This window comes from Geotrypetes seraphini, chromosome 4 (genome assembly GCF_902459505.1).
Source record: "Geotrypetes seraphini chromosome 4, aGeoSer1.1, whole genome shotgun sequence".
Lineage (NCBI taxonomy): Eukaryota > Metazoa > Chordata > Amphibia > Gymnophiona > Dermophiidae > Geotrypetes > Geotrypetes seraphini.
Window position 1 is genome coordinate 261,750,543 of NC_047087.1, and position 20,677 is coordinate 261,771,219.

Consider the following 20,677-nt stretch of genomic DNA (forward strand, 5'->3'; position numbering starts at 1 on the left):
TGTTTTCATCGGTGGATTGTTTTCACTGTGGATCATTGGGTCTCCCCATTTTTCTTTGTTGTGTTAACTTGTAGGAATGCCCATTCTTCTCCCCTGGCCAGATCCCCTTTATAGATTTGCACACTACAACCGGCACACAGCACTTAAAGAATACATCTACCAAGTTGTGTGTGTAACTTCTAATTATGCCAATTTTTGTCAGTTATCAGCACCAATTAGGCTTGTTAATTAATCTGTGTGTGCAAATTGGGTGTGAGCATCAATTTGTGCACAAAACTTAAGTGTCATATACAGAATTTGGGAGTAAGTATGTTTGACTAAAATCTTCCTGTGGTCTTTGAAACAAACATACATATTTGAATAGAAATATTTTGAAAAATTGATAACTGAAAGACATTAAAATGTAATATTTTAATTCAATTCTGGTTTAAGAATTTAACTTCTAATATAGAGATTGATGTACAAAAAGTAGCACTTTCCTAATGCAGTTTCAAATCCAGGACTATCCCAAGCTGGAAAAGTACCACGTGTGACACGCACTCTGTAGCTTCTAACCCACCCACTGCATTGTAGCCAATCAGGGAAGGCAATGAACAGGACACAGTTTTGGGCTCCCTACTGTCCACACATAGCTTACTACGGCCTTGCTCTAATCCAATGTTTATTTATCCTACTTGCTATACTTCCTTTTCTAGTAGACAGGTCAAAGCAGTTTACATATATATATCTTAAATCAAAGGCAAAGAACACCACAAAATAAAACAGCCCACAATCATAACAATATTAGACTACAGTACTAGTATCATAGTAATAAACTTAGTATACCATGCCTAGCACAAAAATTTACCCCCCCCCCCACAAATTTACCACAAAGTTTACGCCCCTTGCCAAAAAAGTGTCCTTTTCTAGCCATACAGGATCTAACTTCCATATTCCTCTACCTATTTAGTGCAATAAAACTTTGCAGTTTGTTTGCATTGCGGGTGTGGGAAAGGTTTGTGTCTATCTTTTTTTTTTTTTTTAATGTATTTAGAAGGCGGCCAAAGTCTTTGCCCCTTCCTGATTGTTAAAATTGTCTTGCTGATTGCGTGTAGTTGTTTACTGATGTTCCCTTACAGAAACTATTTTTAAAGCTTTTAGAGTGCTTTGGAACCTAGCCTTTGTCACGATGCTTTATTGATAAGCAAACTAATGGCAACTAAAGTCACTGGTATGCTTCCTGTCTGTTCATCATATGCTTGCATGTTAATGTTTTTAATGTACCGGTGGGAGGGGGGGACCAAAGGTTTTCTAAATAGGCTTTTAATTAATGCATGTGCTACCAGGGTGTAGCATGCTTGTTAATTTTAATACATGCACTAAACTGGCTGTATAGAAGCCTTTTCCTTCCTACATTTAATTTTGAGCTCTAAAAAAATTTATTTATTTTTTTAAAGGAGCCACCTGAATGAGGCTTTTTTTCATTATATTTGAAATGGTGTCTATAAAAGGTAGATATATATCTCTTTTTGGAGATTCCTTGTTTTATCTACCCTTTGCTTTTTGTTATATCTTCTCTTATAGACGAGATAACTGCCAGCTTTCGTCGGTTTGGACCACTTGTGGTAGACTGGCCTCACAAAGCAGAAAGCAAATCATATTTTCCACCTAAAGGTATTTCAATTTTGTTCGAAATGAGCTAGTTCATTCCAGCATATGACTTTCCTTTTAAAGACATTTTAATTTAGAGTTTTGGTTTGATTTTATGAAAGGTGCTTTCTGCAACAAAACAAAAAGAAAACCTATTATTTAAACCCTTGTCTCGCAAACTTCTAGAAACTGGGGCACACTAAACCCTGTGCTATGGCTGGAAGGCATCTGGAAATGTGCAAACGTTGATGTGATGATGTCATATGCATGTGTGATGTCATCACGTTGCATCAGCGCATGCGTGAAAGTCCTCCAGATGGGGCCCTGAGCTGCCAGTGGGGGGTGCTGCAAGAGGAGAGGTGCCGGCGCCGGCTGATAACTTGCCTCTCACTGCAAGAGGCATGTGTCCAGTAGGCAGTCAGCTGGCACCAGCACCTCTTCTCTTTGCCAGCGTCTTGCAGCACACCAAGAATTTCACCATGGCACACCAGTTGCCATACACTGGCCTAAACTAAAGATCCCTGCCTTACATGTAAAAGCCTAAATTTGTGACAGTCGGATCTGACCCTGCCACTAGGCGGACTAGGCATCTGCCTAGGTTTACAGAATTTAGGGGGCAGTGATGCAACTCTGTTGCATACAAGAACCCTACCACCTCCCTTGCTGGACATGCCCCTGCTGCTCCCTACCACCTCCTGCACCAGCCCAGAAAACCTGCACTGAAGCATTGCCTTGTCCCACCCTCTTTTGAGGCAGATTTCTCATCAGTGCGAGGCTGGACACTGCAGCGATACAGTACAGGCCTTTATTTACAGGGCATGTGCAGTACTCGGCTTTTTTAATTCGGGACCAGTGCGAAAAGAGGTTCGAGAGGTTTTGGCAGCAGCACAGAAAGGGGAGAGGGAAGGAAGGGGAGGCATTTGATGCTGGGTGGAAGTAGGGAAGGAGAGATGCTAGCCAACTGCGAGTGAATGATTAGAGGGAAGGGGAGATGCTGGCAACATTAGTGAGTAGAGATGGAAAGGGAGAGGCTGGCAACCTGAGGAGCATAGGGAGGGGAAGGGGAGATACTATACCAAGGAGGGGGCAGAGGTAGAGTCTTCAGTCATACACACTCCCTCCCCCCATGGGTAGCTTACATTTCGCCTAGGGCAACACTTCCCAAACTGTTGGTCATGACCCTGAATGGAGTCACATATGCCACATTTTGGATCTTAATCTGGACAAACACAGTTATTTATTGAGCAATATATAAAATACATGTAAGTAAAAGTGCATCATGATGTTGCTCAGCAGAAGCATGTATCACTTTGGCTGCAACCATGGGGTCAAGGCAGGAGAAAGTTTGAGTAGGACTGGTCTTAGGGTGTCTGATATCTTTGGGCTGGCCTTGGGGCCAGAATTGGTGGGGTGCAAACAGGGCAATCATTCTGGGCTCCCATGTTACAGGGAGCCTCAAATCTACTTGATGCTATAGGACAGTGTATCGCAAACTATGTGCCGCGGTCCACCAGTGTGCCTTCTGAGATTTCAGGTGTGCCGTGATACACTGGGGAAGAGGAGAGGCGCCGGCTGTCTACAGGACGGGTCTCTCACGAAGAGAGGCACGTCCCGTAAGCAATCTCCCAACGTCGACACCTCTTCTCTCTGCCGGCCCTTTTCTCCATCGTAGGTCCTCTCAGCGCAAGGCCCATTTGAAGGGTCTTTGTGCAAGTGCTGACAGCGTGCTGACATCACGCAGGCGTATGAAGTCATTACGCTGACGCCAGCGCACTTCTGAGTGTCTCAAGCTGAAGACACTAGGTTTAGTGTGCCCCGGCTCGAAAAAGAGAAGACACTATTATAGAAGATACAACCTGCCAGCCTGCTGGATGGACTTTGGGCTCCCTCACAAATTTGTGCCTGGGCCCTGGCACGTTTACCACCAGGCATGGTGATAATGGAGATTTTTTTGTATCTGCAAGAAACTGGAACTTTGTTGAAAAAAAAAAGGATAATTCAGTTGGGGATTGTAGAAGGCTTCCAGTTGTTTATATACCTTGTTCTTTATTGTAGAGTAAAACTTCAAGGGTTAAAATAAAGTATTGTGCATCCTTCACAGAGAACACACATTGCTGATGTCACATGAGGATGCTAGGATGAAACTGCTTTCCCAGAGTTGTAGTGTGGCTGTCCCCTTAATTTCTTCATTTTAGCTTTTTCACTCAACTGAATGAGTGTGAAAACGAAGGTTTCCCAGAATGTTGTGAAGAAATTATATTAAAAAAGGCAATGCTATTTGAGATCATTTTTTTTCTCCTTTCTTTTCTAATTGTCTTTAAAAAATTATTTTTATTTTTTCCTCTTCCAGTGGTGCAGGGCAAGCTAAGGTTTCAACCCTGCCATGTATATAAGGGAAACACTGCAAAAAGCAATCTATACAAGCTGTTAGTCTCCATTTAACAGCACAAAGTGTTGGCAGAATGTTCCTGATTAAAAAAAAACAAAAACAAATGCTATTAGTCCAGGGTTCATTATAAAGTAGAGGAAAGGCTTGTAAAGATGAAAGAAAAATCCTTAGCTCGGAAATTGACCTATTCTACACCTTTTCTTTCACTATTGCTTGCCTCCTTTCATGCACATTGTTTAGGAAGGTGTTGCAGCCGATGGTTTTGTCAGTTTTCAATTATTGCAGTCTGGTGTTCTCGGGAGTACCAGAATCAGTTTTGGGTGCACTTCAGGTGACCCAGAATTTGGTGGTACGCTCTCTATTTAAATTGGACAGACGTGAGCATGTAACGGAATATTCTATAAGGTTGTATTGGCTGAAAGTAGAGAACAAGATATGTTACAAGCTTTAGGTAAATGTTTTCATGTGTTTACAGAAGTTGACCCCTAAACACTTGGTCCTAAGCATCTTGCCGCATGAGTCGGCTCGACTGCTTCGCTCAGTTGAGCATTGCGATCTGTCTGTTCCATCTGTGCGGGACTTAAGGCTTTCCTCTTCCAGAAATTGTGTCTTTTACTGCATCGGCCCCAGGGAGTGGAACAACCTTCGCCAACTGCAAAATTTACAGAACTTTAGGAAAATGCTAGAGAGACATTTGTTCTGTAAGATGAAATATAAGGTCTGAGTTAGGTTGAGGGAGAAGGAGTGATGACTGTTGAGTGCTGGTAACAGATCTGTTTTATCTGGCATAATGATGCCTAACATAAGAACATAAGATCTGTTTTATCTGCCATAATGATGCCTAACATAAGAACATAAGATCTGTTTTATCTGGCATAATGATGCCGAACATAAGCATCGCCTCTGCTGAGTCAGACCACAGGTCCATCATGCCCAGCAGTCTGCTCTCGTGGCGGCCCCCCAGGTCAGTGACCTGCAAATGATCCTCTTCTGAAGACATTTTGTCCTGTATAGTACCCCCTCTATCTATATCCCTCAATCCCCTTTTCCTTCAGGAACCTGTCCAACCCCTTCTTGAAACCCGAAATCGTACTCTGCTCCACCACCTCCTCTGGAGGCATCCACCACCCTCTGAGTGAAGAAGAACTTCCTAGCGTTTGTTCTGAATCTGTCTCCCTTCAATTTTCTTGAGTGCCCTCTTGTTCTTGTTTCCCCTGCCAGTCTGAAGAATCTGTTCCTCTCTACCCTCTCTATACCTTTTATGATCTTGTAAGTTTCTATCATGTCCCCTCTAAGTCTCCGTTTTTCCAGGGAAAAGAGCCCCAGTTTCTCCAGCCTCTCGGCATATGGAAGGTTTTCCATGCCCTTTATCATTTTCGTTGCTCTTCTTTGGACTCTCTCAAGTGTCGCCATATCTTTCTTAAGGTACGGCGACCAGTATTGAACGCAGTACTCCAGATGAGGGTGCACCATCGCCCGATATAGCGGCAAGATAACTTCTTTGGTTCTGGTAGTGATTCCCTTTTTGATAATGCCCAGCATTCTGTTCGCCTTCTTTGAGGCCGCTGCGCATTGTGCCCCCGGCTTCATTGTTTGGTCCACTAGAACCCCCAAGTCCTTTTCTAGGTTGCTTTTGCCCAATACCATCCCCCTCATACTATAGTTGTACATCGGGTTTCCTTTCCCTATGTGCAAGACTTTGCATTTCTCTACATTGAAGCACATTTGCCATTTATTCACCCATTCACTCAGTTTGTTCAGGTCCCTTTGTAGCTCTTTACATTCCTCAACGGTTCTAACCCTGCTGGAGAGTTTTGTGTCGTCCACAAATTTTATAACTTCGCACTTCGTCCCTGCTTCTAGGTCATTAATGAATATATTGAACAGCAGTGGTCCTAGCACTGACCCCTGCGGGACACCGTTCGTAACTGCTTCCCATTCCGAGTAGTGTCCCTTTACTCCCACCCTCTGCCTCCTGTCCTTCAACCAATTACAGATCCATCTGTGCACGTCTCCTTCCACTCCGTGGTTCCACAGTTTTCTTAGCAGGCACTCATGAGGTACCTTGTCGAAGGCTTTTTGGAAGTCCAGATATATGATGTCTATGGGGTCACCATGGTCCAATTGTTTGTTTATCCTCTTGAAGAAGCACAGTAGGTTCGTTTGGCAAGATCTTCCTTTACAGAAACCATGCTGGCTGGTTCTCATCAGATTATTTCTCTCCACATGCTCATCGATGCTGTCTTTGATTAAAGATTCAGCCATCTTCCCTGGAACTGAGGTTAAGCTCACTGGTCTGTAGTTCCCCGGGTCGCCTCTGGATCCCTTTTTGAAGATAGGTGTAACATTCGCTATCCTCCAGTCCTCAGGGATTACCCCTGTTTTCAAAGATAGGTTGCAGATCTTTAGTAGTAACTCTGTTATTTCATCTCTGAGCTCCTTCAGTATTCTCGGGTGGATTCCATCCGGTCCCGGTGATTGTCTGTTTTTAATCTATCTATCTGTTTGAGTACGTCTTCGAGGCTCACCTCTATTGACAATAGTTTTTCCTCTTGGTCCCCCTTGAAGGTTTTTTCTGGATTCGGCATGTTGGATGTGTCCTCTTTCGTGAAGACTTACGAGAAGAACTTGTTTAATCTGTCCGGCACCTCCTTTTCCTCTTTTATCACTCCCTTCCTGTCTCCCTCATCCAGGGGTCCCACTTCCTCCCTCGCTGGTTGTTTTCCCTTCACATATCGAAAAAATGGTTTAAAGTTCCGTGCCTCCTTGGCAAGTCTCTCCTCATACTCTTTTTTCGCTGTTCTGACCACACGGTGACATTCTCTCTGATGTTTCCTGTGCTCTTTCCAGTTTTCCTCGGTTTTATCTTTTTTCCATTTCTTGAAAGATTTTTTCTTGTTTCCTATCACATTTTTAACTTCATTGGTTAACCAAGCCGGGTCTTTTGTTTGATTCCCTTTGCTCCCTTTTCTAAATCTGGGTATATACAAGTTTTGCACCTCGTTTACCGTATCCTTGAATAAGGTCCAGGCTTGCTTCACCGTTTGTGTTTTTCTGGAGCTGTGCTTGAGTTTTCTCTTTACCATTTGCCTCATGGCATCATAGTTCCCTTTCTTGAAGTTGAATGCTGTTGCAATGGTCCTCCTCCCCTTTGGCATTTCTATTTCCACTTTGAATCGGATCATGTTGTGATCACTGTTTCCTACCATCGAGGCATCTTATATGCCTTAAGTAATTTTATATTTTGATGTATGTTAAGGTTCGCCAGTTTTTTGCCTTAAATGATATTCGTTGTTGATGTGATCTGTATGTAATATGCAATTTGATTTTATATGTAAGTATGTAATTTGTTATAGTGTATTTTTGTATTGTATTGATTTGTATGATGAACGTTAATGTCTTATTTTGTATGTTCATATGTAACTTGCCCTGGTTAAGGGTGGGGGAGAAATAACAAGCAAAAGGTTTTCAATCTAATTGTAAATGTAAACTGTTCTCTAAAATCTGATGTTTTAAATGTTAGAGAGAGACTGGAGACTAAACCATATATACTTTTTGTTATTGGATATAAAAATAGTATTCCCAATAACACATGGTTTAGTCATTAATAATTGGGGTTTGCAGGGTGCTGGGGAAGAGTAGTTGTGTGGAACAGCTGCTTTGTCACTTAAAGTGTTAGATTATGCATGTTGGCTAAGAGATGCTGTTAGCAGCTGACTACGTTTGTGTAAGAGGTTGCTATTTCTGGACACTAAAACATGTAAATTATTGCTCAGTTTGGCATTTGCCTTCTGTGTTTTGAAGTACTCTGTACTTTCTTATTTTGGGTTGGTTGTGAGTTATTTGAATCAAGTACATCCCATAAGGTGAATCAGGTGCTGAACATCCGTGTTAACTGAATTTATCAGTTTGAATATTTTAAGATAGACTTACAGGACTTTGAAGACTGCCAAATATAATGAATTGATTTCCGAAGGAAATGCTACAATGGAAAAAGTCCTAGATAGATCACATTTATCAATATATTTTAATTAAGCTGTCATGGGGGAATTTAGCACATTTACAAATATCAATAAACTATGAATGTGATTTTTAGGAATAGGGAGAGAGCTTAACTAGCTATTGCCAGTTCTTCTCTTCAACTGGCTTTTATCATCCTTTCTATTCCAGTGCTCTATTTATACCTGCTCATATAAGCTGTGTTATGGGGAAAGGAGACATGTTTATTTTAAACCTCATACAGACAATGAACAAAAACCCAAGGAATTATACTTGGGTGCTTAATGGGTAGGCAAGATCATAGGTTCCCAACACACAGTACAGTACGTGTTAGTGCCCAATCACTGCCTTCCCCTCTCTTCCTCTACTTGTGCACCTACAAAACCATTCCCTTGCTGCAACACCAACGGGTTTCCTACCCGTTTGTTCCCCGACTCTGTGGCTGCAAGGAAACTAAAAATAAGGTGGGGGGAGGCTATAGCTTTGTGCATGCCCCTGCAGGTGAGCAAGTGGCAGCAGGGAGGGGAAGGCAGCGGTGAATGGACGGAAGTAGTAGATGGAAATATCGGTGAAAGAATGAGCGACTAGGGGAGGAGTAGGAGAGAGAGATGGGTGATGGCGATGGTTTATAGTGGAAGCATGAGAGAGAGAGATGGGCAATGTGGGATGGTGGAGTGATAGGAAGAGATGAGACAATGCTGGATAGTGGGAGATGGGATGAGAAAGATAGAGGGGTCATGCTGGATGTGGAAGAGGAGAGAGAGATAAGGCAATGGTGGATAGGGATCTAATGGGTCAATGCTTGAGAGTGACAGGAAAAAGATAGAGGCAGTGTTGGATGGGTGAAGAGAAACAGACAGGAGATCCTGAATGGCCAGGGCAGGGGAAGAGAGAAATAGAGGGTAAATACTGGATAGTGGAGGAGAGGGCAACATAGAGGAAATAGTGTATGGAGTGTGATAAATAGAGAATGGAGATAATGGGAATGGAAATAGAAACGGGATACACAAAGGAATGATAGACATGGAGAGAGAAATGTCAAATGAACAGGGACCCTGGCAAGAGAGTTACAAGAAGATAGAGAATGTCAGAAACCGGATAGACCAAGGTGATTATAAAAATAAACCAAACAAAGGTAGAAAAATTTATTTTCTATTTTGTAATTAGAATTTGTCAGTTTTTGTAGTGTACATCTGCTAAAGCTGATTAGAGCTTGAGGGTTCTAGGATGAAATTTGTTTGACTTAGGGCATTTAGCTTGAAGAAGCTGGGAAACCCTGGGCAAAATATAGAGGGATTAGCACTTAATTATTAAATCTTTATAATATAGCATCACAGCTGCACCACTTGAAAGTTTTGAATAGATTAAGGGAACCAACCATTATAGGACACTGAGTTTTTTGGAAAGGGCAATTGTAGCCTCATTGGGCTTGAGATATGCACTTCATGTTAAAGCCACATAGCTACTTTCATTTGTGGTATCTAAATCACTGGTCTCCCTGCATGCATAAGGTGTGGTGAAATTGGTTTTGTAAAGGTTACATTTTGTTACCTATCATGGAAAATGCTGTTGGGTTCTCAATCTGGAATACTCACAATTTTGAACCAGTGCGAGTTAGGCACCAGCAAATTAGGCCAGGTAAAACCTTGTGTGCAAAAGATGTGTGTGAGATCCTGTTTGCAACAGAAGTTCCATTGTACCTATATACTTTTGGCTCAGGGTCCCTAATGAGAAAATACTATTCTCTACTTCAGTGGTTTACATATTATGTGGACGTACTTATTTTGTACCTGGGACAATGGAGAATTAAGTGACTTGCTTAGAGTCACAGGGAACTGCAGTGGGAAATGAACCCAGTTGCCCTAGTTCTCAGGCCACTGCACTATTAGGGTTACCCTATCTGTGAAGTTAAAGAGATCCTGCCCCATCTCACCCCGGCCTCACCCCTCCCTTGCCTTCCACCAGTCTTGCTCCTACCCTGACCACATCCCACCCCCACCTTTCACTCCTTAGTCCCCTTCCCATCCTCTGTTCCCTTTTAGTGCTGTACTCGCCCTCCCTCCAACCTCACCTTCCCTCTCTCTCTCTTTCCCTCTCCCCCTGTGGGTGCTTCAGTCTGACTCTTTCACATACTCCCTGCAATTTGGTGGTACTTTACCTTCTCTGCATTGCTGGCACCATAAATAATAGCAGGCTGCTTCAATCAACCCTCTCTCCTGCAGATCCGGTGGCATGGTCTTTCTCTCTCTTCAGCCCTGGCCCACCCTGGAATCGAGTGGCTCTCCCCTGTCCCCCACCTACCTCCTTCACTAAAATTAAATCCTTTGGGCTGGCCAACAGCATCAACAAGGTGAACTTGCTGCTGTTGGCCTGCCCAAGAAACCTTCATTCTACAGTGACTTCCTGTTCCCATATGGGCAGGACAGCTACACAATGAAGACTTCTAGGGCAGTATAGTATAGGTTGTCTATCTTCCCACACTGGGGACAGCATGAGAGGGAACTGTACCTCCTGATAATTGTTCTGTTGATCCTGAACTCTCCCAGGTTTCCTGGGGTCCAGTCTCTCAGGTATAGTAAAAGCAACAATGGGACTTTAATTCTGCCTCAGCTTTTGAATTGGCATCTGAATTCTCCAGGGCTTCCAAATACATTCACACACACACACACACTGCCCTCAAAACTTTACATATGCTTCTTCCAAATATTCAGTCATACTTTTACTTCTCAGGATCAAATCGTTAAAACCACAAACAGTTTGGGCATTTTCTGACACTGGCTCATTCATATACGCACTCCTCTGTCATACCTTATTCTGGCTCAAGATACCATTCCATGCTGCATTTTGGGTCACTTAAAACAAACTCATATCCCTCTATCTATATGTGATCTTCATTTTCATACTCTGGTTTCCCACCCCCTACCTGTGAGTGTAAGTGCTTCTCTGTGTCAGTTTCTGCAAACTCTTCAGTTAGATATTCCTCCTCCCAGCTAAGTTTATCTTGGGAAGTCCTACCCTTCCTGCTTCCTCCTGATAGAACTTTCCTATGGAGTAATGTTAAGGGTGTCCAGTCCTCTCAGGGTTCTTTAGCGTGGCTGGAAAGTTTCTCTGCCCTTGCATTCTGAGCCGTTGCTCCTCCTCCCTTAGGTTCACAGCTGGGAGGCATTTATCCACGTTGGGCTCCTGTGGAACTTTATAACCCTTAGCAATTGAGTGGCAGGGCAGGATTAATTCATCGAGGGCCCCTAGGCACACAAGTACATTTGGCCCCCTGCCCCGCTCCACCCCACCATGCGCCTAGGCGGAAACAGGAAGCTGTGTAAGAGGGAAGCTTTGGGCAAGCAGCACCGCTTGCACAATTACAGTTCCCGTTGCCTTTCTTACCCGCGTTGCTTGCTTGTAATACTTTCCCTCAATGGGGAGGGGCTGCGTTGCCAATCAGGGGGTGGGGCCCGCGTTGCTGATCGATGCTGGAGGGGTCCATCGCCATTTGGAAAAAACAATGTTGATGCCCTCCTTCATCGGGCTCCCCTGACCATTTCAGGCCATAGGCACTTGCCTACTTGACCTATTGGTTAATCCTGCCCTGCTGAGTGGTATGCCTGAAACGCACCGACTTTGCTAGTTCCTCCCATTTCTTTAACCCTTTGTCTGTCAGGCAGCATTGCTGTATGCTTTAGAGTAAGTGTTCAATGAGGGTTTGGAAAAGGAATGATAGGGCAATGAAATAGATCTTGGGGCTACTTCTACATTCTTCCCTATCTCCTGTATTTCCAGTTTGTTTTTCACCTTCTTAAGGGGTTTTAACACTCTCTCCCTTTCTTTAGGAATGGGCCTGGCTTTAGCCTGTTCTGATCTGGCTGCAGGGTTTTTAAATGTAACAGGGTCCTGAGCCTGTCGCAGCATGATACTCATATGGGATCTGTGGTTCTAACCATCTATTGCCATACTTTCCAGTAAAGAATTTGAAAAAGATATCATTGTTGTTCTCCACAGACTTTGTATCCAACTGAAACTGTAAGTGTGGCGTGTGTGTGTGGGGGGGGGGAAGACCCGGGGGGGTGGAGGGTGGGAGGGAAGACCCGGGGATGGGGGGGGGAAGACCCTTCTGAAAGTTCTGCAGGTGTGAAAAATGAGAAGCTAGCCGTTAATACCTTAGAGATACTTTGGGAGGCTATACAGGACTTAAATTCCTCTTTTTTTGAGAAGAGTGGAGAAAATGGAGGGTGAAATGAAAAATGTTTCTGAACAAATTGCTTCTCAGTCCCAAAGCTTAGTTCAACAATTGGAGGAGGTACAGAATCTGGGAGTAGCTTTGGTGAAAGGTAAGACCTTAACCCAACAAATGATTGAATAACTGGAAAATCAGTTAAGAAGGAATAATTTGAGACTCTTACATTTTCCTAAGTCCCCTTTGATATCAGCAGTGGACTTGGTGAGACGATATTTAAAGGAGGATGAAGCACTTCCACCAATTTGTGAAAGCTCATTATGTTTCTGGGAAAGAAACGGGAGGGCTGGGACCTCGGGAAGACCAGATCCGATGGTGAACTTAACTGACTTTCTGGAATCATCTCTTGAAATAGTTACCCAGAGACTGATTCTTAATTGTAACATTTGCTCTGGAGCTAGATCGCAATAATGTTTTGCGCTTATATTTCCAGAATATTAATCAGCAGTTTATGGGATCAAATATTTGGATTTTTCCTGATTTATCTAGAGAGACACAAGAGGCGCCAGTCATTCTTGACCTATAAACCAAGAGTGAATGCTTTGGGGGACCAATTTTGTATTGAAGTTTCCTTGTATTTGTATTGCATTGCTTGAGGGTTCAGCTTTTACTTTTTTTGACCCAAAACAGCTATTGAATTTTTTTTATAGCTAAAGAGGAGATTAAGGTGACTGTATGACTCTCCAATGGGGAGAGAATGCTATGATCAGGCAGAGACAATGATGTGGAGAAGCCTCCAGGGAAAGTATTTAGCTTTTTTTTCCTTATTGATTATTTCAATGTATCTTGAATCTTATTTCCAACAAATTGTGGACTGTCTTAAGAAGATGATCTTTCCTGATTTCTTGATTTCTTTTTGCTCTATTACTGAAATTTCATTATCATGGATATACCGAAGTGATTATAAATTTGAAATGTTAGGGGGAAAAAAAAAATAACACAACAACAGGAGAGATGTTCAATCTCTCCTGCTGCCAACCAGCACCACCCACCCCCTAGCAGTGGGAGAGAGGCCCACTCTCTCCCACTGCCAAGCGAACACACACCCCCAGCAGCAGGAGAGATGTCTCTCCTGCTGCCACACAACTCTCCACCCCCACTCTGACTCCCGGCATCTACTCCCCCTTAACTTGATTTAGATGGCTGATTAGAGCAGGGGTGTCCAACCTGCGGCTCCTGTGAAGTATTTTGTGCGGCCCCGGTCGAGGGCGATGCAGTGTTTCCTCTGCTGCCCCCCGGTGTTTACCGTCTTGCCGGCTCCCTCCTCTGTCTTGCTGCAGTGTTTGCACATTTGTGCGGCCCCAGAAACATTTTTTTCGGCCAATGCGGCCCAAAGGTTGGACATCCCTGGATTAGAGGGATGCCTACTCCCTCCGGCCAGGTGGCCTGCCTCTTCAAAATGGGCCTTCCCCTCCCCGGTGCATCCTGGGATGCACCGGGAAGATGCCTAAGCCTCTGATTGGCCCAAGTTGTTTAAGGCCCTTTCTATGGGAGGAGCCTTAGGTGTTTGAGCCAATAAGAGCCTCTCCCTAGATGCATAACAGGCTCCTGAGAAAAATAAAAAGTCATAGGATAGGAGTCAATGTTCTGTTGTGGAGTAGGAATTGATTATTGGACAGAAAACGGAAGATAGTGTTAAATGGTCATTTTTCTGTGTAGTGCTGCAATAATTTGTACTGGGACTAGTGCTATTTAATGTATTTATAAATGATCTAGAAAGTAAAATGACAAGTGAGGTAATTTAAATTTGCGAATGACGCTAAACTATTCAAAGTTGTTAAAACACTTGCAGACTGTGAAAAATTCAAGGAAGACCTTAGGAAATTGGAAGACTGGACATTCAAGTGGCAGATGAAATTTAATGTAGACAAATGCAAAGTGATGCACGTTGGGAAGAATAGTCCAAATCATAGTTACCTTATGCTATGGTCCATCTTGGGGGTCAATACCTAAGAAATAGATCTAGGTGTCATAGACAATACAATGAAACCTGCTAAATGTGCGGCAGTGACCAAAAAAGCAAATAGGATGCTAGAAATTATTAGGAAAGGGATGGTAAATAAAAACATGAATATCATAATGTATCTATCATTCTAAGGTGTGATCTCACCTTGAATATTGCATTCAGTTCTGGTCACTCTATCTCCAAAAAGATATAGCGGAATTAGAAAAGGTTCAAAGAAGAGCGACCAAGATGATAAAGGGGTAGGAAAACCTCTCATATGAGGAAAGGCTAAAGAGGTGAGGGCTCTTCAGCTTGAAAAAGAGATGATTGGGAGGAGATATGGTTGAGGTCTACAAAACTGAGTGGTATAGAACAGGTACAAGTGGATCACATTTTTTTTCTCTCCTAAAATTACAAAGACTAGGGAACTCTCAATGAAGTTACATGGTAATATTTTTAAAACAAATAAGAGGAAATATTTTTTCACTGAAAGAATAATTAAGCTCTGGAACCCATTGCCAGAGGATGTGATAACAGGAGTTAATGTAGCTGAGTTAAAAAAAAATAACAAGGTTTGGACAAGTTCTGGAAGAAAATTCCATGGTCTGCTATTGACAGACATGGGGAAAGCCACTCCTTGCCTTGGGATCAATAGAATAGAATGTTGCAACTATTTGGGTTTCTGCCAGGTACTTGTGACCTGGATTGGCCACTTGGAAACAGGATACTGGGTTAGATAGACCACTGGTCTGCCCCAGTATGGCTATTCTTATGTTCTGATATCATTGTAATTGAGTTCTTTATATGAATTTAATATATTATGTTTTCGAAGTATTCATTGTAATAGGACCCAAACTAATACTAAACAGGCAGATTTCCTGTTGGATCTGATATCTTTATTGATTTATTTATTTATTTATTCGATTTTTAGCCCGTCCTCCCAAAAGAGCCCAGAACGGGTTACAAAGTACATCCATAATAATCCAGACAGAGCAGAGATCATATTTTACATAGATTACAATATAGATCTCTCCCTTAGTACAGGTGACGTCCCGTTGGACTGGAAAATGGCTAACGTCATTCCACTTCATAAGAAAGGCTCCAAGATGGAAACAGCAAACTACAGACCGGTGAGTCTCACATCAATAGTGAGCAAACTAATGGAAACTCTAATCAAATGCCAATTGGATACGATCATGAACGAGGAGAATCTACGGGATCCCCGTCAACATGGATTTACTAAGGGGAGATCCTGCCAATCCAACCTGATCGGCTTCTTTGACTGGGTGACGAGAAAGCTGGATGTTGGGGAGTCCCTGGACATCGTATACCTGGACTTCAGCAAAGCATTCGATAGCGTACCACACCGCAGGTTGCTGAGCAAAATGAGTTCTATAGGATTGGGCGACACGCTGACGAAATGGATTGGGAACTGGCTTGAGGGTAGGCTTCAGAGGGTAATGGTGAATGGCACCCCCTCCGAAACGACGGAGGTGATCAGTGGAGTGCCACAGGGCTCCGTCCTGGGCCCGATCCTGTTCAACATCTACATAAGAGACTTGGCAGAAGGTCTCCGAGGTAAAATAACATTATTCGCTGATGACGCCAAACTAAGCAATGTAGTGGCCAAGAGTACAACAGACAAAAACTCAATGCCCGACAACATGATGCACGACCTACTACTACTGGAGCGCTGGTCTAGGTCCTGGCAACTCAGCTTCAATGCCAAAAAATGCAAAGTCATGCACCTGGGCAGCCATAATCCATGCAAGACTTACACCCTAAATGGCGAGATCCTAACAAGAACTAATGCAGAGCGTGACCTAGGGGTGATCGTCAGTGAGGACATGAAGGCTGCCAATCAAGTGGAGCAAGCTTCCTCCAAAGCAAGGCAAATCATAGGTTGCATACGCAGGAGTTTCGTCAGCCGTAAGCCTGAAGTCATTATGCCATTGTATAGATCCATGGTGAGACCACACCTGGAGTACTGTGTGCAATTTTGGAGGCCGCATTACCGAAAAGATGTGCTGAGACTAGAGTCGGTGCAGAGAATGGCAACCCGGATGATCGCTGGGCTCAAGGATCTCCCTTACGAGGAAAGGCTGGATAAGTTACAGCTCTACTCACTCGAGGAACGCAGAGAGAGGGGAGACATGATAGAGACGTTCAAGTATCTCACGGGTCGCATCGAAGTGGAAGAAGATATCTTCCTTCTCATGGGTCCCACGGCAACCAGGGGGCACCCGTGGAAAATCAGGGGAGGGAAACTGCACAGTGACACCAGGAAATTCTTTTTCACTGAGAGAGTGGTCGACCGCTGGAATAATCTTCCACTTCAGGTCACTGAGGCCAGCAGCGTGCCTGATTTTAAGGCCAAATGGGATAGATACGTGGGATCTATTCACTGAGTTAGGTGGGGAAGGGTCATTGCGGTGGGCAGACTGGATGGGCCGTGGCCCTTATCTGCCGTCTATTTCTATGTTTCTATGTTTCTATGTTTACGTAAATTACAATATAGACATGACAATAAAACATATGTACTTCTCTCCACCTCCATCAAAACTGTGGCTAAAAAGAAATAGCCAACCACATGTTGAAATGAAGTATCTAGTTTTTTGTCAGCTTATATTTATTCATGGAGTCTTTTCTCATCCTCCCACCCATGCAACACATACAAACAGTTCCTTTTTGATCTTCAGCCAGGGAATGATATGATAGTTTAACCTCAATTGACTTCTGTACATTCTTATGCATCAGGGAACAGCTGAAATGGGAGCATGGGATAATAATTAACAGAGTTCATACCTAGTACCCTTGTTACACGTGTAGCTTGGCAAGGTTTCTAGGCAATATTACTTACATTTATAAAACTGAGCTATGTATATTGGAAATATTGCAGCTGTTTTATTTATAAAAGTTCAAGTGCCATTGATTAACATAATAAACAATAACGGATAAAAAAAGATATGTATGATCCATCCATTTTGCCTAACAAGGAGACGACAGTTGTACCTGCACTCCTCTGTGTTCTGTTTCAAGTGTGAAGGATATTTGTTTTGCTTTGATTCTATGTAGGGATTCTGTTTCTCCGATGGGTTTTTGAATTCTGGCACTTTTATTTTGTCCGTGTTCCGGACTTCTTTCCTTCCAAGATTGAGAACGCCAGTAGTAGTGACCCCTCCTGAGGAAGAATATGAAACTCAAGTCGGGAGGGTCGGGGTTCCACTGATGGCGATCAATTGATATACTTAGAGCACTTTTGAGCACGAGCACTTTACATTGAGAGCTATGGAGGCCAATAACAAGATCGATTAAGCCACTAACCAATCTTTCTAATAATAAAAGAACAAGAGGGCACTCGGAAAAGTTGATAGGAGACAGATTCAAAACGAATACTAGGAAGTTCTTTTTTACCCAACTTGTGGTGGACACCTGGAATGCGCTTCCAGAGGACGTAATAGAGCAGAGTACGGTACTGGGGTTCAAGAAATTATTGGACAAATTCCTACTGGAAAAGGGGATAGAGGGATATAGATAGAAGATTACTGCACAGTCCTGGACCTGTTGGGCCACCGCATGAGCGGTCTGCTGGGCACGATGGACCTCGGGTCTGACCCAGCAGAGGCATTTCTTAACACAAACAACTTTAAATAAGATAAGTGATCCTTTTCATTGAGTTGATAATTTTATATTGTTGTTGTGGGAGTTATAGTGTGGCTTTGGGACAGTAAAGGTGATGATGGTCCCATTGGCAATCATAGTATGGTGTTATCACTAAACAGATTGGTTGAGGGTCTGAGCACTTTACTAATTAAATTATATATTTATTAATAGCTTTTTAAGTTTTGATAAAATAAGAGCTGTGATATTGGAAGGAGTTTAACATCATCATCACAGAATAATAAATTGTAGTTCCTTAGACGATCTGAGTACTTTTATTTTGACCCCACCACCTCCACAAGGATAGTATTCCAATATTCCAGGCTCCTGCAACCCTTTCTATGAATAAGTATTTTCTGGTGTTACTCCTAAATCTAACAGCGAAAGAAAACCCAGTATTTCCTCAGTGAATGGAGAAACCAAAATTAAAAACTGTGGAGAAGATGTTCTATTCAGCCTGTATTAAATATATAGAAACAATCCACATATTCATAAGGTGAAAGGGACCCAACACGGTCTGTGTTTCGACAAATACATCTTTCTCAGGGGTCCTAATGTTTGCTATGGGATCAAACAAAACAAATGTTGATGTTGAGAAATCAACATAAACCTAAATGCATGGATTGTACTGCAAAGTCTGCTCTCCGATAAAACGGCCACTTTAAAAATCTCAACCTAAAAAATGCCTCTGAGAACAAATCTAGCCCTTGGAACTGCCTCACCCCTAAAAGTACCCTGAATTTGCTCTTGTAGCACTAGATTATGATGAAAGTAACAGATTGGATATTCTACAAGATGAACAAGAAATAACTTTGAAATGTTAACTTATAGTCTGTATTTTAAATTCTAGCTTTTTTGCTGACTGGTGCTTCATTAAATCGGGTACTTAGGACAGAATATGTAGTACATACAATTTATTTCTTCTACTTGAGGGTGAAATAATCAATGTGGGCTCCTGTTAAAATGGGTTATTTTAGAACAGTTCCATTTTCTGAAATGAGACCTAGAGATTGATGCATAAAATATTAGCATGGCTGTAACTCAGTTTTACTGCAGGTTTTCCTGAATGAGCAATGCTAAAATAGTTTGTGTGGGTAATAACTCACACTGAAACCATTACCATAGACCGCATCTAAATGCATGTTAATGTGATCGTCTGGTGTTCCCTGGCCATGCTCAAAAAAAAAAAGATTTCCGATGCACATTGTGGGAAATTTTTCACCAGATTTGGTACAGCACAGAAGTGTTTGGTCAAGAGAAGTGATGTCTAGCAGCACCCCTTCCCTCCCTCCAACCCCAGACTGCTTTGTCCACCAGCCATGACTCTATCCAAACATTCCCCCCCCCCCAAACACACACCAGATTAAGAATGGCTCCTCTCCCCCTAATATTAAAAAAATGTCCTGTGATCTAGTGGCCTCTCTGACACCCCCTTCACATAAACCATTCTCTTGATAGTTTGGTAGTCCCCTCCTTCCACCCCCCCCCCAACACCAGTCCCCCAAAAGGTCCCTGGTAGTCTAGTGGGACCCTTATCCACCCTAAGCCTAACTCCCTGAGCTCCATGCCTTGAACAAGGCAGGAGTGATGCCCACTCGCTCCTTTCTTTGGGTGCCTTAATCTCCTGGGGTGCAGTGGGTAGGGTCTATCTGCTGTAAGGAGGAGTTTCTCTACATGATTGACAAGCTCTACATGATTTTTCCAGGATGCACCTGCCACCTCTCCTCTCCTTGATCCAGTTGGATTCCTGGGGCCTTGGTTGAGCAGTAGGTTAATTCAGAAAAAAACATAATAACATAGTAAATGATGGCAGATAAAGACCCAAATGGTCCATCCAGTCTGCCCAACCTGATTCAATCCCCCCCCCCCCCAAATTTTCTTCTTCTTAACTATTTCTGGGCAAGAATCCAAAGCTCTGCCCGGTACTGTGCTTAGGTTCCAACTATTGAAGTCTCACTCCAGCCCATCTACACCATCCCAGCCATTGACACCCTTCCCAGCCCATCCTCAACCAAACGGCCATATACAGACACAAACCGTGCAAGTTTGTCCAGCCTTAGTTCTTCACTATTTACTATTCTTTTCTGATTCTAGATCTTCTGTGTTCATCCCATGCTTTTATGAACTCTGTCACTGTTTTCCTCTCCACCACCTTTCTCGGGAGCGCATTCCAGGCATCCACCACCCTCTCCATAAAGAACTTCCATACATTGCTCTTGAGTCTACCACCCCTCAACCTCAAATTATGTCCTCTGATTTTACCATTTTCCTTTCTCTGTCTGAATCATATCTCCCTTGTCCCTCCTTTCCTCTAGGGTATATATATTCAGGGCTTCCAGTCTCTCCTCAGACATCTTTTGGCACAGACCTCCTATTATTTTCGTTGCCCTCCTCTGGACCGCTTCAAGTCTTATGTCCTTCGCCAGATACGGTCTCCAAAACTGAGCACAATACTTCAAGTGGGGCCTCACCAATGACCTGTACAGGGGCATCAACACCGTCTTTCTTCTACTGATTACGCCTCTCTTTATACAGCCCAGCATCCTTCTGGCAGCAGCCACCACCTTGTCACACTTTTTCGCCTATGGATCTTCGGACACTATCACCCCAAGGTCCCTCTCCCCATCTGTGCATATCAGCCTCTCACCTCCCAGCATATATGATTTCTTCTGATTATAATCCCAAATGCATTACTCTGCATTTCTTTGCATTGAATTTTAGTTGCCAGATATTAGACCATTCCTATAATCTTTGTAGATCCTTTTTCATGTTTTCCACGCCCTCCTCAGTTTCTACTCTGTTACAAATCTTAGTATCATCCACA

The 20,677-nt window shown here is 43.0% G+C and overlaps 1 protein-coding gene across 23 annotated transcripts in view; it reads left to right on the plus strand.

The window, feature by feature from the left end:
* CPEB3 (cytoplasmic polyadenylation element binding protein 3) overlaps positions 1 to 20,677 on the plus strand; it is a 241,276-nt gene that overhangs the window by 173,805 nt on the left and 46,794 nt on the right. For 20 of the 23 annotated variants that reach the window (XM_033943205.1, XM_033943209.1, XM_033943203.1 and 17 more), the window contains one exon: positions 1,564 to 1,653. The exons of the other annotated variants lie outside the window; for them this stretch is intronic. In XM_033943205.1, coding sequence (XP_033799096.1) covers positions 1,564 to 1,653 — 90 coding nt within the window. The remainder of the gene's footprint in view (positions 1 to 1,563; positions 1,654 to 20,677) is intronic. 23 annotated transcript variants of the gene reach the window in all.